Source organism: Desmodus rotundus, chromosome 2, assembly GCF_022682495.2.
Source record: "Desmodus rotundus isolate HL8 chromosome 2, HLdesRot8A.1, whole genome shotgun sequence".
Lineage (NCBI taxonomy): Eukaryota > Metazoa > Chordata > Mammalia > Chiroptera > Phyllostomidae > Desmodus > Desmodus rotundus.
This window is the reverse complement of record NC_071388.1, coordinates 60,040,979-60,065,933: the sequence shown is the minus strand read 5'-3', so window position 1 is coordinate 60,065,933 and position 24,955 is coordinate 60,040,979. Positions and strand designations below refer to the sequence as shown.

Genomic DNA, 24,955 nt, shown 5'->3' with positions numbered 1-24,955 from the left:
ATTTACCATTATAATTAGTTATAAATTAGCCCTGGCTGGTGTGGCTCAGTGGATTGAGCACCAGCCTGTGAACCAAAACATCACTGGTTCGTTTCCTGGTCAGGGCACATCCCTGGGTTGCCGGCCAGGTGCAAGAGGACAGGCGTTCAATGTGTCTCTTGCTCATTGATGTTTGTTTTCCTTTCTCCTTTCCTTCCCCTCTCTCTAAAAATAAATAAATAAAATATTTTTTTAAAATAAAAATAAATTATGAGGTGTTTCCATCCTTAAAGGAAAAATATGTGCCAGCATCAAGGTAGTAATAGTGATAATATTCATCAATAAATAATTATACTAATAAAATGCACATTTTTTGAAGCAACAGATTCATTCTATGATAACTACAATCTCATGGCTTGCTCTTTCATCCCTTATTTGTGGGCTATTCAGCAAAACGTTACTTACAGTGATATTGTCAGGCATTCAAGAACCAGCCATTTTCTTTGGGTGTTCTAATGGAGCTGTATTTCAGCCCTAGAATTTGGGATATTAGAGGCTACATCAAACTGATACTAGAAAGTATAAGATAGGAGATACTTAGTATCTCAATCTTAGGATACCTCTGAATGGCCTTTGACTAGGCTTTTAATTTTTTTAAGTTTTACAAAATTATTCACGCAGTAAACTTAGATATTTTGTTTATTTCACCAGTTCTCTGTGTGGAAACAAAAAGAACATATAATGAATGGATAAGTAAGGGCTTCTGTGGTCACTTTCTTAGAAAATTATTTTAATCTATGGACAATAGAACAATATTCTTAGATGTACGACTTTATAATACTTTGAGAGGAAACAAAAAGCATATTTTACTGCAATAATCATTAAAATTATAATATTGAAGGATTTAATTGTTACAATTAACAAAAACTGACATTTTGTTGCTTTTCCTAGGCAATTAAGTTGGAGTATTCAAGATTGGTTAAATTGGCGCAAGAAGATACCCCCCCAGAAACAGATTACCGTCTGCATCATGTAGTGGTCTACTTCATCCAGAACCAGGCACCAAAGAAAATCATTGAGAAAACATTGCTAGAACAATTTGCAGACAGAAATTTGAGTTTTGATGAAAGGTAATTTTAAACATACAAAATACCTAATTCATATACTCAAGTTGTTCTTGCCTTTTATAGCTCCCAGTGCAACATTTGAATGTTTATTTTACACATACACAGACATTTCAATAAATAAAACACAAAATTAGACTTTGCTCAATTTGAACAGTTGTTTTGTAATTTAGCTACAGTTTATAGCCATGACTTTTAAAAGCTTGAACTTAAAATTATTTATATCATTTTAGTACATTTTAATTGTGAGACAGGGTACTGAACTAGGCAATATAATGATGTAAAGAAGAGTATACTATAATCACTGCCTTGACGGACTTAATGTTTTAAAGAAAAGACTTTCTCAACATTTACACTATGAATACTTTGAGTCAGGTAATTGGTTAAATTAATTTTGGTTTACCAAAAAAATGTCTTCTCTTAGAAGCTCCTATAAAACTATTCACTATTCTAATACTTAAAATTATTCTAATGTTAAAATTAAAACTATTCTAATGTTAAAATTTTACAGTTTAATTTAAAACGTGTATTGTTTTAAAAAGGTGGGTCTCTGTTAAAGATCAAAGTGTTGGAAGTAATTTTAGAATATGAAAACATTTATGCTGTCTTGGAGTTCACTGTAATCACATTTTAATTCTGAAATAAGTGATTATCCTTTTATGGCAGTTTCAAAAATACTGAATGAAAAATATGTTTAGCAGAGGAGAATGTGAGGAGAAACAACCATCTAGGATTAATCCTGCCTCACCATGGACTAAGTGAAATAGTGCAAGTAAATGGTTTTGAACAGTACCTGGTAGACAGTGAGTGCCCAGAGTGAGTGTCGGCTATTTCAGTTTTAATAGGGCGCATTGTCTATTTTGTTAAATATGATCACAAATAGCTCAGAAGTATAACTGATTGTGACCCTTATTATCTATTTGTTAACGCACTGTGTTCCAGTGAATATATGCTATTGAATTTGGAGAAGAGATTTGTAGAATAATCACATTTTTTCATTCTTTTGCAATTATTTGTCCTGGGGACTGCAAATAGTCAGTTTGTTTTGATAACCTAATTTCTGCTGTGCTTGAAAGAGAGACTAAGATGCACGTGATAACTAAATATATTTTGTGGGAATTTCTTTAGCGGTGATTTTGATCATAAAATTTATTGGAATGTTTCCATTCTTACCTAAAGTGATAGGCACATTTTGGATTCTTTTTACTATTTGCAAATAATGCCATTTGGGGGAAAATAAAATTTAATGTCTCCTCGAGCTTGCTAAATAAATATAAATTATTTTTTGAACAGATTTTTAACTATGCAATCTTTATTTATAGAATATAATTTACACACTATATATAAATGTAACATAGTAAATTTAACTTAGAATTACTGGGACTGTCTTTTACATACTTTGTAACTATCCAGCATTGGTCCCTAAACACGTTCTCACTTAAGTTACTTGGGAGTTGTTTCCTCAGTGACAGTGGATTTCATTTTCATGTGTTGGATAGTTTTGTCTTGTGTAACATACATTTTCCAGTTTTTATGGATTTTGCTTGTGATTTAGGAATATATTTCTCTTACTTAAAGGTGTCACAACATAATGAAAGTTGCTCAAGCCAAACTTGAAATGATAAAACCTGAAGAAGTGAATTTGGAGGAATATGAGGTAATGTGCTTTTGAGAGGCTGGACTGTAGACAGAGAAATTCTGTGGTTCCTTGATCGTCAGGTTCGCCCAGCGAAGCCCTGAGAAACTGAGGCATACAGTGGGGAAATAACCTACCAAGGTTTTTCTCAGCTAGCAGGTTAAACTTGGTTAACAGAACCTGTGTTCTTTTTCCCCCGGGTTTTCCTTTTTTTTGCTCAGTCCCTTCATCTCCCCAGCCTTGCCCCCTGCCCTGGGGCTGTCGGCCTGTTCTCTGTCTATGAGTCTTGTCTCTATTTCGCTTGTTAGTTCAGTTTAGAACTTGCATTCTTAAATGCTATCCTTTACTGAAGCCATGCTGTATATTTTTCTTCATTTGTTTCATCACATACTTATGGGATGTTAGAAATTTATTTTAATCCTTGAACCACACCTGTCTTTATCATTACTAGACGCTGTCATGCGTGTAAATGCGTGTAAGAGAGCACGCACAAGTACTCGTATTGGGCTTGCAGTAATTTTCTGCACAAAATTCTCTGTCTTAACCTTGACTTTAAAATTAATGTCGTTTTAAATTTACCAATTCAAATACTTAATATTTTTTAAACTTTAAATGTATACTATATATAATGTTTCATATATATGTATATTATTAAATGTAATGTTTATAATACATTATTCATACATATATTTAACTATAGAGTGTCTTTTTCACTTTATGAATCCAGTATATTTTCAGTTGCTTTCATGAGTGCTTCAGTTAATGTTTGGTTCCACTTAGTTATTTTAGATTCCCATAAACAATTGTGGCAATTCACCATATTATAACAGATAATATGACAGAAAGGTACAGAAAACATTCATTTTTTTATGAAAACCCTTAGCTAACCTGGAATACAAGGTAACTACTTTAATCTGCTAAAGAGGGCCTCAAAAAACAAAAACAAAAGCAAAATTACAGCAAGTGTATAGAATGCGGACACTGAAAGCTTTCCTCTTGTGACCAGGAGAAGACAAGGCTGCCTGCTTTCACTGCTTCTCCTCAGGATGGTACTGAAGGTTCAAGCAGGGCTAAGGCAACAAAATTAAGCAAAAAATAGAAGATTGGAAAAGAAGAAACAACGTTATTATTTTCAATTTTATACCAATATAATACAAACAAAATCTACAGATAAATTTATTCAAACTAATAGGAGATCTTTGCAACATGCAAACCTATGTCAAATATCAATTTTATTCTTTTATACCAATAACAAATAATCAGAAAATAAATTTTAAAAAGTAACATCATTTACAATATCAGCCAAAACTGTGGAATACCTGGAAATAAATTTAACAAAAGATGTGCATGACTTTAGGAGACATTAAAGAAGACCTATATTAATGAATAATATGTAGTCCTGGCTGGTGTAGCTCAGTGGATTGAGCTCGGGCCTGCGAACCCAAGGGTCACTGGTTCGATTCCCAGTCAGGTTGCAGGCCAGGTCCCCAGTAGGGGGTTTGTGAGAGGCAACCACATATTAATGTTTCTCTCCCTCTCTTTCTCTCTTCCCTCCCTTCTAAAAATAAATAAATAAAATCTTTTTAAAAAATGAATAATATGTATCATGTTTGGAAAACTGGGTATTAAAAAGATGACAGGATTCCCCTAAATGGTTTATTGATTTACTGCAGTTTCTGTCAAACTTTTAGCAAGTTGTTTTAGGAAGCTTGATAGACTGAATCAAATTTTATGGAAATGCAATGATCTCAGTCTAGTCCTGACATTCTTGAAGAAGAACAAAGTAAGAAGGCTTATTTTACTAGAAATAAAGACATAATAACTATTATGTTTATAAAAATATTAACTTAAAGAGTAGGAAAACTAGAACAATAAAGCATAATAGATCAAGAACATAGCCCCAAATCAATGGACACATGACACGTGACACAGATGGCAAGCAAATTGGTTGCTAACTCTTCCCCGTTCCCAAAACTCAGGTTCCATGGGACTGAATTTTTAATTGTGATTTGATTCTGCAGTTCCTCCCCTGGGTTGCTTCATCAGACTGGATTCAGCATATTTTTATTCTACAAACTTGTTATATTTTTTTCTAACTGCAGAGCCATTAAATCTTACAGGTATTCACATAACATACTTTTGGATTTTGTTATATCTCACCATCTTTGTCTTACTCTAAGTTAAGGATCAGCAAACCTTGACCTGAAAACCAAATCCAGCTTACCATCTATTTTTATAAATAAAGTTTTATTGACACACAGCCATTTGTTTATGTGTGTTTTCACACAGCTGTCAGAGTTGAGTAATCTGTAAATCCTAAAACTTTTACTGTCTAGCCTTTTACAGAAAAAGTTTACTAACTCATAACTTCTGAGGCAATTCTAATGACAATAAAGTGGCAACTTGAATACTTTCCAAGGAATGCTAACTTTATATTTGCAAAACAAATTTTGCCTTTATTGTTATTAAGGTCTACTAACAGTGTAAAAATAATGCCTCAAAAACTTAAAAATTAAAGTGGTTTACATTCAGGGAGAATATAATTGGTCAATAACTGGTCTGTATGTTTCTTACTTTAATTTGCTTATAAAAATGTGTGTATAAGAGCTTTAATACTTTTATTATCAGTATATCTCTTAGGTTATTCCTATATTGTATTGCAGTTATGGTTTTCCTTGAATCAATTTTTATTAAGTTAAAAAATTATCATGATGATTTTTTTTGTTGTTTTCTGGAGTTCTAGGATGTCAGTTCTGAATTGTCTAGTCCTATTACTTGCCCTATCGCTGGCTTTTTGGAGGTAGGGCAGTGAAATGTGGAATGCATCAGTCCTTCTCACTATGACTCAGATGAATAGACTATTCACCGGCCGCATGTAAAATCAAATTTGTCTTTAATCCATTTTGAATTTATTCTTGTGTATGGTGTAAGTTGGTCCAGTTGCATTTTTGTTCCCGTATCTGTCCAACTTTACCAACACCTTTTGTTGAAGAGACTGTCTTTACCCCACTGTATATTCTTGCCTCCTTGGTCAAATATTAATTGACCATAAAGACGTGGGTTTATTTCTGGGCTCCCTTTTCTATTCCATTGATTTCTATATGCCTGTTCTTGTGCCACTGTATGCTGTGTTAATTATTATGGCCAGGTAGTATAGTTTGATATCAGGTAGTGTTTTTCCTCTAACTTTGTTTTTCTTTCTCAAGATTGCTGAGGCTTTTGGGGGTCTTCTGTGGTTCCATATAAATTTTTGGAATATTCATTCTAGATCTGTGAGCTATGCCATTGGTATTTTAATAGGAATTGCATTGTGAAACCATAAAAATCCTAGAAGAAAACATAGGCAGTAAAGTTTTGGACATTTCTCATAGCAGTATGTTTACTGGTATATCTCCTTGAGCAAAGGAAACAAAGGAAAAAATAAACAAATGGAACTACATCAAACTAAAAAGCTTTTGCACAGAAAAGCAAACCATCAACAAAACGAAAAGGGAACTCAGTGGGAGAACATATTTGCAAATAACAGATCTAATAAGGAGTTAATTTCCAAAAAGTTGAAAGAATTTACACAACTCAACACCAAAAAGACATCGCAATTTATAAAAAGGACAATGGACCTGAATAGACACTTCAAGGAAGACATACAGAGGTCCCACAGACATATGAAAAAATATTCAACATCACTAATCATCAGAGACATGCAAATTAAAACCACAGGGAGATATCACCTCATACCTGTCAGAATAGCTATCATCAATAAATCAACAAGTACTGACAAGAATGTGGAGAAAGAACCCTTTTGCACTGTTGGTGGGAGTGCAGACTAGTACAGCCACTGTGGAAATCAGTATGGAGTTTCATCAAAAAAATTAAAAATTGAACTGCCTTTTGACCCACCAATACCATTTCTGGGAATATATCCAAAGAAACCCGAAACACTAATTTCAAAGAATATATGTACCCCTAAGTTCATTGCAGCATTATTAACAATGGCAAAGATCTGGAAACAGCCCGTGTCCATCAGTAGATGAGCAGATAAAGAAGCAGTGGTACATTTACATGATGGAATACTATGTGTCCATTGAAAAGGAAATCTTACCTTTTGTGACAGCATGGATGGACCTGGAGGTTATTATGCTAAGTGAAATAAACCATTAAGAGAAAGACAAATACTATGTGATCTCACTTATATGTGGAATCTAATGAACGAAATAGAAACGGGAGCATGGATGCGTAGAACAGACTGACTCTTTGAGAGAGGAGAAGGGGTTGGGGTGCTGATAAAAGAAGGTGAAGGGATTAAGCAAAAAAAAAAAAATGTATATAACACCTAGAACACAACAGTGTGACGATAGCGAGAGGAAGAGGGGGTGAGGGTAGGTGGAGGTGGTTAAGGGGGGATAAATGGGGATGGAAAGAGACTTAGCTTTGAGTGATGAGTGCACGATGCAGTGTGCAGATGACTGGCATTTTGTTGAGTTGTACACTTGAAACATGTTTGGTTTTGTAAAACAATATCAACCCAATAAATTCAATTAAAACAATAAAAGAAAACACAAATTTGACAAAATTAAAGGTTAAATAAATTCATTATGATAAAACTTATTTTTAGTTTAAATTCTTCATCAAATAATAGTCTTCAAGCTTTGAGTTACATTAGAGTAGCTTTATTTACTTCCTACATTTAGTGTCATATAGATATATAAATATAATACAAGGTGGGGCAAAAGTAGGTTTAGAGTTATTCATATGGAAAATAACACAATAATTAAAACATAATAATACAAGAATAAACTCTGTGGTTTGTGTACTGTAAGCCTACTTTTACCCTACCCTGTATTTTCATTATATGCTTTTTATACTGAGGAATTTTAGAGCGAGAGATAACCAGATTGATTATCCTGCCTGTTGTCTTCTAATGCAATCTTTGTTGTTTAATTTTTCATCAATGTCTAATACTTTTTGTTTATTATTTTACTAATAAGTAAACCTGTTTGTCAGAAATCAAAGTCTTTTGGGTTTTTTTTTAAAGATTTATATTTATTTATTTTTAGAGAGGAGGGAAGGGAGGGAGAAAGAGAAGGAGGGAAACATCAATGTGTGGTTGCCTCTCGAGCATCCCCCTACTGGGGACCTGTCCCACAACCCAGACATGTGCCCTGCCTGGGAACCCAGCCAGTAACCCTTTGGTTTGCAGGCCAGCACTCAATCCACTGAGCCACACCAGCCAGGGCTGAAGTCTTTTCTAAGTTAACATTTATTGTATTTTTTCTCATGACTTTTAAAAATTATATTCATTGATTATGCTATTACCATTGTCCTGATTTTTCCCCCTTTACCTGCTACACCCAGCACCCCCCACTCACTCAGGCAGTCCCCCTAACATTGTTCATGTCCGTGGGTCATGTGTAAAAGTTGTTTGGCTTCTCCATTTCCTACACTGTACTGTACATCCCCATGGCTATTCTGTAACAACCTATTTGTACTTACCCCCTCTCCTCTTCACCCATTCCCCCACACTCCCCTCCCTGATTTAGCTCTAGTTTATCTTAATTTTGAACTCTTTGCTTCTATTAATTTATCAGAACTGTGTATTACTTTATGATGAGATTTCATTGTAGTTTTAATGTGTTCCTGTGTAAACCTTTAATACTTTCTTTCACCTACAGGATTGGCATCAGGATTACAGGAAATTCAGGGAAACAACTATGTATCTCATAAACGGGCTGGAAAATTTTCAGAAAGAAAGGTAAGGAAAAGTGGACACAGCTGAAAAGAAGAGCTTAATATTCAGATATGACCTTATCTATAGAAAAGATTTTGTTCACATTATATATTTTTCATAAATGTTTTATTTTAAAAGAGTTGTAGATTTCCCAGAAAAATTACACAGTTAATACAGAGAGTTTCATATACCCTACATACAATGTATTTTTTATTATAAATTAAATCTATGAGGTTGGTATCAGTATCTTTGTATCAGCTCTGAAATTCTACAGCGGAAGTTTCAGATGAGGTAGCATTGAATAGAAGCCTAGAAGTTTGCTGGACGTTGGAGGTGTGGGTAGCCGGCACATGGAGTTCTCTGTATTCCCTAACATCTCCCCACAGGCACCTGCCTTTTCACATTCCTTCTGGGTCCAGTCCGTGCCTCAGTTCAGAGATAATTTTTCCAGTCTATGTCTTGGCCTGAACTTTCCATGACTATAAAAAAATATAGCTGTAGAAAACTGATCTCTTCTGAACATTGTGACTGCAAACATTTTATATTGTTTTTTTTTTAATTTAAATTGCAAGTGGTTTAAAGGAACATCTACTTAAGCTATAATATTATTATTTACTATTTTAATTGTTACCAAGAAGAAAAGATGTATATTGATTTATTTACTCACTAGTTTGCATTTACTTATTTCTCTATATATTTCTTTATATCGTTTAACATGAACTTAACTTGACTAGTGATTTGTTTTAAAAAGTGCTGTATTTTAAATAGTGCCATATTACAAAGTAAAAGGTATATTGAATTCTTTCTTCCTTCCCTTCCCCTTTCCCTTCCCCCTCCTCTGTCTTTCCCTTTTCCCCACTAGGTGATGAAATTATTTTTTCTTAAATGATAACTTAGACCTTTACTTCCAGAGCTGCGATCTCCAACGTGGTGGCCACCGGCCATGTGTGAAAATTTAATTAAATTTTTTAAAACTAAGAATTTAGTTTCTCAGTCAGACTAGCCACATGGTGAATGTTCCGCAGCTCCATACAGTAACTACCATACTGGCCAAGAGACAAAGCGCCTCCTTCCTTACAGAGGTTCTCCAGGGCAGTGCCGCCCTGTACACTGGACAGTGCAAACGCTGTCACTCCCACAGTTCAAGTTATTACAAAAGTAAAAAGTAATATTAATACTTGGATGCAAATTATTAACGTCCTAGTTATTGTATAATTTATAACATAGTTCACTTCACATTGGCCATTGAAACAAACTATTTTGATAAGCTCTATTTTGTAAGTTATTATTTTGATCAAGGTTTTATTTCTTTAATAGGAATATTTAGATGGAATGGAGTGAAGGGGGTGAAATGGGACAACGGTAATAGCATAATCAATAAATATATTTTAAAAAGAATATTTAAACTCACATTAGGATTTCTCAGGTTTGTACTGATGTGAGAAAAGTATTAATATGATGCTACAATTCAATAGAGTGTCTAAGACCAAAATGCTATTGTTTAAAAAAAAAGAAAATAGGCTCCCCAGTGCAATACCTTTGTCGTGGCCACACAACTAACTAGAGGAGAAAAATTAAAATAGAGACCCCTGTATTTCTGGATAATGCAATGAAATCATTTAAGCACAAAAACTGTTACTCATTTATCTCATTCAGAATTAAAAAGGGGAAGCTGTCACTTTATAGCTGTCTGCATAGTGTCTATATTAGCTTTTTTTTGTGAACATCCATTAAAGGTCTTTAAAAAGATATAACTTGGAAATATGTTGAAATTTTATAATTTCCTTATCTCAGATATTTGTTCTATAGTCAGTATTCTAGTATAGCAAGTGTTAGTTAAATTGGCAGGATGGACTGGAAAGTCAGTAATGGCGACAAATAATATTTACAGAGTAATGTAAAAAGAAATGTTAATTTTGTCGCTTTAACTATAGCAGTTACCATAGCTAGCAACATGTAAAATATTGCCAGTAGGTTCTGTCAAATTTGGTTTTAATGAAAACATAATACTTTAAAGCCATGAATGGAATATTTATTGATAGGTCATTGTCAGTTCTATGAGTGGTAAAGTCAAGTCATGTTTTTAGTAACCATAATTTTACAGGAGTATAAGGAATATAAGTGAAGACAAAAAGGGAGTCCGCCAGGCTACCCAGTTTTCTCTTAAATAAGAACGTGGTAAATGGACTGCTGACTCTCACTCTGATTCATTTGAAAATATATTTATAAGACTTTAAAAGTATTTTATAAATAAAATATATTTTAAAACTTTGAAAGTTGATAAAATATGGAACATTTTGGGTGCCTCAGTAGAAAATTGGAACAAAGTCATGGTTTCAAGGCTCTTCTCAGAGAAGTGACTCAGGTCCAGGAGGCCAGATATGAATGTCATTCAGGGGAGACCTTTGTAACAGGAAACGTAATAGCTATGAAAGCGAAAGTAGATGTGCCAACAAACTATTTAGACTTCGTGGCATAAAATAACATTCAATATTGCTGTCACTTCTTTTTTCATAAATGAAACAAAAAATCTTTAGCTGAAATTGTGTCCATATTATTTCAAAATAAAGTTTCAAAATTTTGGATTTTCTCAAAAATAAATTCTGGAAGAAGCCAGTTTTAATAAATGTATAAAATAACCTATTTTTTCAAGACAGTTTCATGGGTATAATTTGATTTTTACAAATCATACAGCTGCATAATTCTACATTTAACCATTGGAGTATAGAATTGAATTATATCTGAACACATGAAGTTGAACAAAAAACAATGACACTGACTGAGTGTTCACCCTAGAGTTTTGTAACTTTTCACTTTTTAAGATCTTCCATTTTTATGAAAGTTATGATTGGACAAAGTAACACACTGGAGATACCTTAAAATATCTTTCACATTTTGGTTATAGAAATCTATATCTGTATGTATTTTTTCCTGTAGCATATTAGGAGAAAGGTAATTAGTTTAAAGGCAAATACAACACTCAAACATTTTTTCTCTCCTCCCTTTATGAATACTAGTTTGAACTTCATAATATCTGGACTTGATCATTATAACAAATTAATACTATTTGTATTAAGTACTATACAAAGCTCTACCCTTTCAGCCTTTTCTGTTGTTTCTTCTCATCCTATTAGGTTTCCCAGACTTAAAAGCATTCTTTCCCTTTTTTACTTCACCCATCTCCCTTAGAGATTCTTCTGCCTTTAAATTTTTCTCAGTGACTGGAACCGTGCCTGTGGCATAGAAAAGAAACCTGACCACATAGTCACTGAATGAACCAAATGATGTGATCAGAAAACAAAATAACACTCTGCCTTTCACACAAAAAAATGACATTATACTAAACAAGTAGTTTATTGGCTTTCATGTCAGTCTGAATTTTGAATCTAAGTGAAAGACATCAGGAAAATAAATGCCAAAGCAGACAAAAGGAACTACCTGAATTCATCAGTTATGACCTTTTCTCTCAGTTTTTTTTCTTTGTTTGTTTTGTTTTTTATATTTCACTTTTAAGACATAACTAACTATCTCCTGGGTTCAAATGCATCTATTTTTAAAACATGGTTCTTAGGCTTTACAATGCATCAGATGATAGCTTTTATTATAATGTTCTAGATAACCAAAATGTAAATATTTAAAATGTTTTATAATTACAGTTGACTTTTTATATGCAATACTAATGCTGTATGTTTCTTGTAATTTTCAAGTTATATAGATTCCTTGCTGTTCCTTATCTGTGCTTACCAGAATAACAAAGAACTCTTGTCCAAAGGCCCCTACAGAGGACATGATGAAGAGTTGATATCACATTATAGAAGGGAATGTTTACTAGTAAGTTGAATGCATATAATATTTGTTTTTTAATTTAATCTTTATTGTATTTTTCCCATTTCCATTCAGTCCTCTTACACCCCTTCCCCCGCCCCCGCCCAGCAATCACCACACTGTTGTCCATGTCCATGGGCCCTTTTTCCTTTTTGTTCAATCCTTCCACCCCCTAACCCGAACACCACTAGCCGACATCTGCTCTCCATCTGTGAGTCTGTTTCTGTTTTGCTTTTTGGTTCAGTTTGTTCAGTAGATTCCATATATGAGTGAAACCTTATGGTATCTGTCTTTCTCTGACTGGCTTATTTGTTTACTCCATCTTTTTTCTTACATTGAGCAAAGTACCCAGACAGATAGATGAGAGCGATTGACTCTATAAACTCTGATGGGGTAAGAATCACGATGATGTCTGTAATAGGCCTGCTCCCTTAAAATGAGAGAATACACTAAGTTCTTTATCTCGTCTTCTCCATGGAACCTAAGTATTACATATGATAAACCATAAATGTTCTTAAAATGAGATCAGAATGATTACATGTTTATGTCTAGATTTCTTCATCACTCTGCCACACCCTTTTCGAGGGAGAGGAGAGGCTACATAGAGCATGAGGGATTACTACGACCCCAGAAAAACAATGAGGCTCGTCCTGAGCTGTGCGGCCGGCAGTGGATTGGGTGTGCCTACGTCAGGGGGGCGTTGTGATCACGGTAGTGCGCAGGGGCACACTGCGTTTTTTAATTCAGTCATTAGTTTGTTCCTCAAATGTTTTTACTGTCTTTGTGCTGAAATATTGTTCTTATAAGCTGTTAAAAATCTTTGTGGGCTTTTTTTTGGCACCAGAAATGCACTATATTGGATGAGTAGAAAGGAAACTGTAGAGCTGTCAAAGCTGCCTGACTTCCATTTGTTCCAGCATCTTCTCTACACTCCTCTTCTTGCCTGTTGTACTTTTGCCGCAGTTGAAGTTCTTACCCTCTTGACTTCAACTACTACTTCCCAGTCTATCCTCCAGTACATAGCACTGCCAGGATTTTCTGAGAGCAAACCTGATCATGCCAAACTTAATGTTAAATTCAAAGATAATAATGATATGTCTTAGAATGCACAGGACAATGAGAGGAGAGGCGGGACAACTGTAACTGAACAGCAATAAAAAAAGAGAATGCATATTATAAAAATTATAGTATTGTAGATACTTCAAGACTTAACTTATTTAACCTTCATAACCACTATATAAGGAAGGTAATGGTATCATTTTTCAAATAGCGAAACTGAAGCTAAGAGATACTTATTTGCTCAGGATTAGATAATTAGTCGGTGGCCTTAGTTAGATTTTTAACATAAGCCTTTCACCTAACTAAAGATAAATTGCACAAGAATCATATAATCATAAAAATAATACAATTCTTGGATTTTAAATTCAGCTTAAAACTATGATGATTTTAAAATCATATTTATCATGCTATAAACATAAGATTTCAAACCTAAATCCTTAAATATTAGAGCTCTTTCTGTATTCCTTATCTGTCTCTTATATCTGTATTTCTTATCTTAAGAATTTCTATGTTCTACATTAGGGGGTCAGCACATTTGGCCTGCAGTCCAGCTTGTCACTTGTTTTTGTAAATAAAGTTTTATTAAGACACAGCCATGCTCAAAGGATCTGGAGAATATCATGCTAAGTGAAATAAGCCAGTCAGTGAAAGACAAATACCGCATGGTCTCACATATATATGGGATCTAATGAATGACATAAACTGATGAAAACAAAACAGAAACAGAAGCATGGATACATGGAACAGACTGACGGTTGCTGGAAGGGAAGGGGGACTGGATGAAAGATGGTGAAGGGACTAGTCGAAGAGCATTTATGCATGACCCGTATGACCCCTGGACACGGACCCCGATATGGAGAATGAGTGAAGGAGGGGAGGGCCTGGGGCTGGGTAGAGATGGGCAGAGGGAGAGAAAACAAAACCAGGACAATTTTAATAGCATAAACAATACAAAAATGCTCATTTATGTATTTTATATGGCTGCCTTTGTGGAACAATGGCAAGGTTGAGTAATTGCAACAGAAACAATATGGCCCTCAAAGCCTAAATATTTCCTATCCTGTCCTTCACAGAAAAAGCCCCCTGGTCCCTATACCACACTCAGCTCGTGAAAGGGCTCTGTATTGATCACTCGAGTGCGCCTGCATCTAGAGCAGTTGCTGGCACGTGGCATGAACTCAGTAGGAATTTTTTGAAGGGATAAATGAATTAATTGTTTGCCTTTATATCTTTATACCAAGGAATATAGCCCTTCTTATTCAGTTGACATTTATGGAGACGATAAAGAGGTTTTTTTAAATTAATATGGAGTTTGAATTTCTTTATTTTTAAATTACTTTCAGTGCTTATTAAATTTTAGTATTGGGGGAAGTTCATCCCTGGAAAATAAATAAAAATTGACCCCTATCATGATGATCAATATAAAATGAACATGAAGTTTAAAAACATGACAGTATTTTCCCCACTTCTTTTTTCTCTTATTTCTGTTATAGTTTCTTCCAAGAGATTTGCCTACTAGCTAGAACAGGCTGAGATTATTTTTTCTTGATTGCCATTTGTTCTAATACTGTTTGTGGACATATTTATTATGTTGTCTTCAGTATTTACAATTACAGGTATTTTTATTTCATTAAATAAGGAAACAAACCTGTTTTTTTTTCCTCATTTTATTAAGAAATTAAATGAGCAAGCAGCAGAACTGTTTGAATCTGGAGAGGACTGCGAAGTAAACAATGGTCTGATTATTATGAATGAGTTTATTGTCCCATTTTTGCCCTTGTTACTGGTGGATGAAATGGAAGAGAAAGATATACTTGCTGTGGAAGATATGAGAAATCGATGGTGTTCTTACCTTGGACAAGAAATGGAATGTAAGTTTAAACAATGGTAGTGGGCATCTGAGTTGGTTGGAATATAAAGCAGTTAGAAGTAAATGTTATATTTATTTGTATCATTTTTTATATTCAGTAATATTCACAGTATTCCCTTTTTTCTTATTTACAAATTAAGCTATGAATTCTACCATTGCCATTTATCTTTCATCTCTTCCCTCAAAATGGTCATTGTTTTATCTATTTTAAAATGAATCATCAACTGGCTACTTCACGTTTTATAAATCTTGTTGAAGATGGTAATTTTCTCGAACTGGCTCTCTATTTGTTACCTCTATTTGTATTTTGCAGCAAACCTCCAAGAGAAGCTGACAGATTTCCTGCCAAAACTGCTTGATTGTTCTACAGAGATTAAAGGTTTCCAGGAGCCACCGAAGATACCTCCCTATTCCACGCACGAACTGTGTGAGCGATTTGCCCAAATCATGTTGTCCCTCAGTCGAACTCCTGCTGATGGAAGATGAACAGCACACTCTTCCCTAAACACACTGTATAAACTTTTTTTTAGTTTTAACCCTTGCCTTCCTGTCACAGGAATTGCTTGTTGCTGCTATCATTTTTAACATTTTTTTATTTTAATGACTGCAAAATGCAAAATAACTATAAGATTTTAGCTGGACTGCAAACAATAAACCTGAGAATCGCATGGCGCTCGGACTGTGTTTTCATCAGCACTCGTGTATAATTACAGATCTGAGTGATTTCATCGTGGCGAAACCATGTTTTTGCCACTTTTATGTTACAGTATTACTTTGCTTTTATCTTTATCTACAGTTTCATTTAGTCTGGATCCTTCCATGACTACAGCCATTTAAGTGTTCAGCACTGTGTATGATACATCATATTTGGTAGCTTGTAAATGGAATTAAAGAATAAAGTTTTATTTATGGCTACCTATTTGTTTGTTAGCAGGTATATTATATATCAGTGTATTATTTTAGTTATAATATATAAATGAATTTTGGGGATTAAGATTGGTGATAAATAGATTAATACAAACTTTTGATTTTAATCAAATGTTAGCATATTAGATATTTACTAAATATCTGACACTTAAATATATATATATTTTTGACTAAGTTGTTAAACTTAATATGGCACCTAAACCTGTTTTGAATTCAAATCAGGGTTTCACTATAAAGTGAGTGGCTAAGCCAACCACACTGAAACTTTTAACCTTTTCTTAGATTAAACTTTTATTTTCTTATGTATTTACAAATAGTATAGCAAGGTGATTATTTCAAGAGGTACCAGAAAAAAAAATACTTGAATAAGGGCTATTTACTAGTGGAACTTGTAAGAACTGTGTACATGTGCACACACGCGATACACACAGGCGCGCGCACAGTCTTCACAACGGAGGCGGTGCTTTGCGTTGTGTAACCGTTCTGTTTTTGTGAATTGTACGCCACTGTAATTGAAAATGTTCTCTACTAATCAGTGCTGTGACACGAGGTTGACATTGTTTACCTAGAATTTATGAGTATCTTACCTGCTATTTTTACCTCCTTTTCAAAAAGGAAAAGGCTGTAGAACATTTTATAGATGGAACTTCTGTTTAAGATTGATGAAATAATATTGTGAATGAAAATCAATGCTTTAAAGGTAATCACATTACCAACAACCTATTTTTGAATTTATAAAAATTTCTTTATAAACAATACTTTGTTAGCATAGTAAAATATACCATTATTTTATGTGTATGTATGTTACAGCGTCGCCAAAAGTGCTCTTTATAAGTGCCTCTCACAAAAGATCCTGGATAAAGGAGGAAAAAGAAACTATTAAATTGTTATATGATGCTCCTTGTAAAGGTATCAATGTACTGCTAAGGTATTAATGACAAGGATTTGATACTATTTCCGTTGTAAATATAAATTTTGCATATCATAGCTATCAAAATGTGTTTTGGTTTAGATTTTATATTCTCTACTTGAGCAGAATTCATATTCTGCATTGGTTTTTAAGTTCTGTCAAAACTTTAGGGACTTTCTACGGATCATCAAAGCTTTTGTAAATCATCCTCAGTATTTGGTGACGTTCAGCCGGACCAGTAAGGTGGTTTGTGTTGTGTGTGCAGCGGACTCTGAGACACAAAGCGCTCACACACCACGTGGAAGTTACTCCTTTCACAGGCCACATCCAGAGAATTGTATGTGGCTCTTGTGCTGAAGGTAAGTTTCATTGTTGTATTTACCTTGTTTCTAAAAGCCAGTTCATTCATTCCTAGTAATGAACTGGAAGTTACAGAAGTAACCTTTTTCAAGACCTGGAGAAACCACTTGTTTTATATCAGCTTTAATCTAGTTTTAAGGTTTAGGTCAATAAAATGTCCTTATATTATTTACTGGGCTAAATATAACTTACAGGCAGTAATTTAAAACTTGGAACCTCATAAAACTGCTGTCTGTGGCATAAGTGACTTATTTTGATTACTATAGTTTTCCCTTCCTGCTCCCTAAAGATGATATTTTGAAATAATAGAAGGAGCAATTCAAATAGAACTTAAGACTTGTAGGAAATTTTAAACACAGGGCTTAGGGAGACTGTAGCCATGAGTGACCTATGAGACCCCACTGATACTTTTCAGATTCATTAAAATACTGTAATGACCATACCCAAATCAGTGGTTCTCAAAATGTAGTCTCAGACCAGCAGCTTCAGCAGCATCTGGAAACATGTTAGAACTGGAAATTTCCGAGTCCCACACCAGACTGCTGATACAGAAGCTCTTCAAGGGATCTATGTTTTATCAAGTCCTTCAGGCAATTTGGACGTCTGCTAAAGTTTGAGAACCGCAGCACTGAATAAAACTACGAACACTTTCCACATCTTACACTGATGCTATTTAATTTCCATTTACTTATGATCCTTTGTTTGTTGGAAGATTTTCTTATTTCCCTCACTTGTAATTTCAAAGAAGTGATTAAAAATTATTTTCCTTAGTTTAAATTTGAGACCAAGGTGGTTTCTCTCCCTGATTCTCTAGGTCAGTGTCTTTGTTTTATGATACAGAGTTGTTGATTTCTGCCTCTGGGTCCTCCAGTCCTTTTCCAAGAGTACAGTCACTCTGATGCTTGGGAGAAGCAAGGAGGGATACCCTTTAATGGAGGTAACCCTCCATTAAAAAAATATATATATATATATAAAATTACACTGATTAAATATCATTTCTGCCCATGATAACTTTATCCAAAGTACATGTATTAGTTTGCTAGGGCTGCCTTAACAAAACATTATAGACTGGCTTAAAAAGCAGAAATTTATTTCCTCACAGTTCTGGAGGCTGGAGGTCCAAGATGAAGGTGTTGACAGGTTTAGTTCTCTCCTGAGGCCTCTCCTTGGCTGGCAGAGCGCCCTCTCGCTCTGTCCTCACACGGCCCCTTCTCTGCACGCAAGCAGCCCTGGCGTCTCTTCCTCCTCCTGTGAGGACACCAGTGGTGCTGGATTAGAGCCCACCCTGATGACCTCATTTAACCCTGATTACCTCTTTAAAGGTTGTCCCTCCAATACAGTCACACTGTGGGTGACCGCTTCAACATACGAATTTGGTAGGCAGATAGGACACACAGTTTTGTCCATAACAGTATGTGAAGGCCCAGTTCACGTTTCTCCCTTTCAAAAACAAAAATTTGATTGTTAGCCTCTCTCCTTTAGCCTCAGGATTATAGTTCTGTTCTTATATCTGCTTTATTGTTTTCTTTAACTTCCACTTGATGCTAAAAACTCTATTAGAGTTATAGCATATCAATTAGACACTGCTGACAAAGCATTCACCTAATCAGTTCAGCGTGTTTTTATTGAACAGACCTTTGTCAAATGAATGCAGGAGTCCTTGTTGACTTGTCCGTGTTCATGTGTTTATTTCATTAGTTTTACTTAACATTATATCATGGATCTGTTTCTATTTTGCTAGTGTTTTTATTCTTACCTACTCCACATCCCTTTTCCATTCTCCACCTCACCCCCAGCCTGGAGGCACTACTGTTGACCCTAGTGGCCACACACTCCTCCATGTTTGGGTGATGTTACCCTATACAGTGAACAGACATAAGCAGTAGTGGGTTTTTTAGGTGGGGGGGGATGGATTGGGAGAAGAGAGTTACTGCTTTTACAAAAATGAGATGTCATCTATTTTATATATCCTTTCTCTTTACCCCTCCTGTAGTTTCTAGCCTCTAGTACTTTTTCTAAGTAGCTTTGATAGACGTGACTTATAATCAAATACTAATAAATAATACAACACTACTTAAATAAGGCATGATTGACGGAACTATGTACATAATTGCATATACACATGCACACACACCAGAATTTCAGAAATCCTCATTCATTCCATATACAGGTTTTCTCAATGACTATTTCAACCCCTCGCTGTTATTCTCAATCTCCCATTCAGTGCCAGCTCCAGTAAAAACAGGATGATGTCTTTGCTTTACTAAGAAAAGTGAGGACATTGGATAGGATCCCCCCATTCAACTTTTCTTCTTTGTACCTGTAAACTTACAGGCAATTATTAGTTAACCAGGATGTGGTAAGGGGATGGACATTATTGAAAATCCAATGTTATGCGGAGAATATAAATGTAATATAACATGAACTTATACTTTTAAATTACATCCTTTATTTTGAGACAATTGCTTTTCTACAAAATTAATTCAAAAAGTTCTCTTTTTTTTGCCTTGTACTAGCCTAAGGCCCGTACAACATCAATATTTGCCTTTTAGTGAGTGATCCTCTCGTTTTTTCAGTAATCTAGAGCTAGGCTAGTATTCTTTTTTTTTTATCATTGTTCAAGGCTAGAATTCTTCACCCTCGTCGTGCATCCAAAGCATGTAAGCAGTCCTGTCATGTGGGTTCTTAAAAGACTTTAAGGACATCTGGTAAGTGTTTCTCCGACTTGACCTGTGGCCCTACCCTGGGAGACTAGTTGAACCTAGCTAAAGCACTCAGGTGGAGAAACTTGCTTTTTCACCTCAGTCTGTATCACATGAAAAGGCAGGGGGGTTACTGATTGGCCCTCAGCCATAGAGCATACTTATTTTGGTACGTGCTTTTCTGTGTTTAATTGACTGGACTTCTCTCTCCTGAGTAGTTTAAGAGTGCAGGCTCTAGAACCGGAGTGCCTGGGTCCTGGATCTTGGTTCGGCGAGCTGCATGTGGACCTTGAGTGAGCTCGACCTTTCTGTGCCTGTTTCTCCATCTATGAAATAGAGTTACAGTATGACCCACTTTCCAGGATTCTTAAAAGATTAAATGGGTTTCTATATGTAAGACACTTAGGTAATCTCTGCCACATAGTGTTTAGTAATTGTCGGCCCTTTTTATACTTGTCACTTGGTTACTGTTGCTCCTGATTTTTAAAATCCCTGCCTTCCTGAGGCAGGCTTTTCTGAGCTACTCTAATTCCTACTTGCATTCCTTGTCATTTTCTTTCTGTTCCCTAAATATCACTGCTGTCAAGACCTCTTGTAACTCTTCACCTTTCCTGGGTGGGCATGTCTACTGCCTTGTCTTCCTGCCCTGCCTACATGCTGATTTGAAAATCTGTGTTTCTAAGCAAGCCTTCCCTGTGAAATCTAGGTCCATATATACTTCCAGTTGTTAGTTTAACATACATACAAACTTGGAAGTGCAAGTTTCACAGGCACTTCAAACTTACAGTCCAAACCTGAATTCATCACTTATTCCCAAGCCTGATTCTCATATATTCACTTGTTTATATAATAATCCAAAAGTGGGAAATTATCAATTCTTCTTTTATTTCCTATTGATTACCAATGTGAACAGGTCAATATTTGTTTCTTTTAATCCTTGCCTGAGGACATGTTTCCATTGATTTTTAGAGAGAGAGAGAAATAATCAATTGGTTGCTTCCCTATATGTCCCATCCAAGGACTAGAGCTGCATCCTAGGCATATGCCCTGACCAGGGATCAAACCAGCATCGTCCCATACCTTTCAATATATGGGACAAGGCTCCAACCAGCAGAGCCATGCAGCCAGGGCAACAGGTCAAACTTTTTAATACTTACTCATGTATCCCTTTAATTTCTACTGCTGATGAGGTCTCATCTTTAAACTTGCATGGTTGGATTTGGCCCCTAGTGCCTTCTATTTGACCTTATTCCTACAATCCATCTTCCACATGGTTAGCAGAATTATCTTTCAAAAAGTTTCTACATGTCTGTCTTCCATTGCTGGACTGAGCTTCTTTAGAGGAAGACAGTATCTCTTGTTTTTGTAACCCCCGATACCTTTTAAAATATTCAGTAACTTCATAGAGGTGAACTCTTGCAGGTTCTCCAGCCCTCCAGTCACCTTAGACCATTGTCCAATGTGATGGCCATGGCCCACATGTAGCTATTTTAGTTTAAACCAAATAAAATTACTTATGCTAGTCACACTTCAAATGCCCAATGGCAATGTGACTGCCGGCTATCCTATCAGACAATGTGTTTTAGAATATTTCCATTGTTGCAGAAAGTTCTGTTGGACAGAGATGCCCCAGCCCCTTACTGACAGGAGCATCTTCCTCTACTGATACCCGGGAGGGAACATTCACACACACGGTCCAGAGTGCTGACCTGAGCGCGCTGGCCTTCAGCATTTGTGTGTCTATCTTGACCCTGCCACGAACCACTTCACCGCATCAGATAGCACCTCCAGCAGCATGTGTCCAATCCGGGAAGCCTGCACCAGGTATTTCAACCGAGGAGACATGGTAGAGACTTTAGAAGGTAACCCAGAGATTCTGGCTGCAGGATGCAGCCACTCCTAGGGGTAGAGAAACAAAAGGTAACATAAGTTGGGGTTACCAGAAACTTGGAGCTCCAAGTCCCCATGGAGTTGTTGCTCAGTCTGAGGAAATCCACCACCTAACTTAACTGTTCTTCCTACCTTGGAGGGATGCAATGAAGATAGTTCTAGAAGTTCTTAAAGTAGTTGAAGACTGCAATCAACGGACACTATTAGATCAACACTGGTAGGACCAGCAGGCAAAGACTGAGAAGTAAATCTTGTTTCCCTACCAACTATCCTCTAGTAGAACTTCTTATTGGCAGAACCTAAACGGAATGCAGCAAAGGGGTCAAGAAAATGCAGTTTGCAGGGTCCCAGCACCAGCATCTCAGAGCTCCATTGGACAGAGGATAGAAAGGCGGACCTGAATTGGAGCTGCGAGACAATAGGTAAAGAACCAACACACTAGTTCCTCTCAAAGGTTTCTTTGTATCCAATATGTTAATCCCTAAAATGCTAAATATTCAGAAATATATTTGTAAACTATCTCTGGGACATCAAGAGTAAATGTGCTAGATTGAAATCTTGTTGCTCTTTTCTATCAAATGAGACATTTCTATGATGCTATGTAATGCTTTATTATTAAAATCAGCAGTGGAGAATGGGGATATAATATGAATCCATGCCTACCCACACAGTTTTCTGCATGCATGCCACATAATAATCTGCCAGGCAGTGTGAACATAAAACAAAATGTATGTAGTGACACAAAAGTAGTAATCTACCCAAATTCATCTGTCTACCCAGCAGCAGACCCAACACGTTTTGCTGGTGCCTCTAGACATCTTTCTATGCATGTGCGCATGTCCACACACACACAACTAGCACGTGAGTTTCATAAAGCAAAAATGCAATCAACACATATTTCAGGAAGTATGTATCAATCTACCTGTCTTGCTAGTCTACAGTATTTGATTATAAGGGAAGTTCATTCATGAACATACAGTGTAGGCTGCTGCTTATGTCTGTGTGTAGACTACATTTATTCTTTCATCTTTCTACTCAATTTCTAGATGTATAGTTTCCGAGTTACTGAGTATACAGATTTAAAATTTGGAGTTAAATTGTCCAACTATTTTACCAGAACGATGCCAGTGTACATTTCCACCACTAGTGTATGACAGTGTGTTTCTTCACAAGGTCAACAACATAGAATATTGTCAGTATTTTAATTGTTCAGTAAGAGCCAAAAGTTTATTGTATTATTTTTATTTTTGGTGAAAGTGAATATACTTCAAAACGGTAATGGCTGTTTCTCTTTATTGTATATTGTATACCTTCTTATGCTCTTTTCACTTTTTCTTGTGGGAGTTCATGTCTATAAGTTTGCTATGGTTCATGTTAGGAATCATTAATCTTTTATTACACACATTGCAAGTATTTTTTTTCTTCTGTCATTTTATTATTTATAATATTTCTTTATGACTTTTAAATTTTAATCAGATCTGTTGACCTGCTTTATAATATCTGCCTTTGATAACATGTTTAGGAAGAATTTTCCCTGTCCAAGATTATAAAAATATCCATATTTTCTTCTGATATTTTTATGATTGTTTTTATGTCAGTCTATAATGCAGTTGAAAATTATATTAAATAATTTAAGGGGTGAGGTAAAGAGTCACAAACTTCTGCCAAGATTATCTAGTTGTCTAATACCACTTACGGAAATAATAATTATTTTCCCTTACTGATCTAGACTGTGATCTCCACCAGATAATAAATTTTTATATTTGATATTATAAACACTCTATTCAGTTCCATTGTTTTGTCTATTCACTACCATTACTGATTTAATTACTATTGTTTTAACATTAATTTAAAATGTTTTATATGTAACATATATGTTTTCCCGTCTAAGTCAAGTGCTTACTCCCCAACACACCCTTAATACCTATTTTTTCCAGAATTTTCTGTACTTTTACAGATAAATTTTAGAAGTATTCAATTTTCACTCAAATAAAAATTCTACTGACATTTTTATTGCAATTACATTGGCTTACACAGATTGTTATTCAGAATAATTTTGGCATTTTTACATAATTCAATCTTATCTAAGAAGAATATTGCTTCTTTATTATATTAATATGTTCCATAGTAGAGTTTTAAAATTATTTTCATTTGTTTTTAATTCTAGGTATCTCCATGTGTTTTAATGGTTTTGTGGTGTTTATGAATGAGCTTTTTTCCCCCTTGAAAAAAATGTTTCCAATGGAATATTATTGATCTAGAACAGTAGCTGTGAAATTTTTGGTCTCAGGACCTCTTCACACTCAAAAATTATTGAGGACCTAAAGGAGCTTTTGTTTGGGGCAGTTACAACTATTGCTATTTGAAACTGTAAAAATATATTAATTTTAAAATGATAAAATATCAATATAACATTTATGTTAACAAAACTGATACATTTAAGTGAAAAATAGCAAAATTTTCTGCCTGGTCCTTATTTTGAAAGCTGGCGCTCTTAAATCGCAAGCCTAAGGTTTGAAAGGCAATGGAGTACTACTTATAATTGTCCCCACCACTCCCAATAATTATGAAAATTAGGCTCACACTTCCACACAACACACAATTTAAAATTTGGACTAACAATCATTAAAAATTGATTATTTAAGAAATATGTAAGAATCACTTTTCAAAGAAGCAATTTAATTTCTTAGAAAAATAAAAACTAAGTGCAACAGTTTGGAACCTTAGCATGCCTTCAATAGTCCTGGAAATTCCATCCAATAAGAAAGCTTCCTTTTTTGGTTGCACTTGCCACATCTCATGTTTGACAGTGTCTCCAGGGAGGTGACCTGGAGTGCTTCAACACCCCCAGGTATTGCAACTTCACACTATCCATTGTTCAAACGCTGGAAATAGTTGTTTCATATATTTTTATCCAGTTTTGTGGGCATTGATGGCGGGAAAGTTAT

The 24,955-nt window shown here is 35.2% G+C and overlaps 1 protein-coding gene across 8 annotated transcripts in view; it reads left to right on the top strand.

Moving 5' to 3' along the window:
• Window positions 1-23,962, top strand: part of USP25 (ubiquitin specific peptidase 25) — a 128,475-nt gene extending 104,513 nt beyond the window's left edge. For 3 of the 8 annotated variants that reach the window (XM_053918258.2, XM_053918259.2, XM_053918257.2), the window contains 6 exons: window positions 931-1,109; window positions 2,682-2,760; window positions 8,409-8,488; window positions 12,172-12,295; window positions 15,024-15,219; window positions 15,532-23,961. In XM_053918258.2, coding sequence (XP_053774233.1) covers window positions 931-1,109; window positions 2,682-2,760; window positions 8,409-8,488; window positions 12,172-12,295; window positions 15,024-15,219; window positions 15,532-15,704 — 831 coding nt within the window. In that variant the 3' untranslated portion in view covers window positions 15,705-23,961. Of the gene's footprint in view, window positions 1-930; window positions 1,110-2,681; window positions 2,761-8,408; window positions 8,489-12,171; window positions 12,296-15,023; window positions 15,220-15,531 lie in introns of all 8 variants that reach the window. The other 5 variants (XM_053918264.2, XM_053918261.2, XM_053918263.1 and 2 more) reach the window with 3 other exon arrangements.
• Window positions 23,963-24,955: the final 993 nt, after the last annotated feature.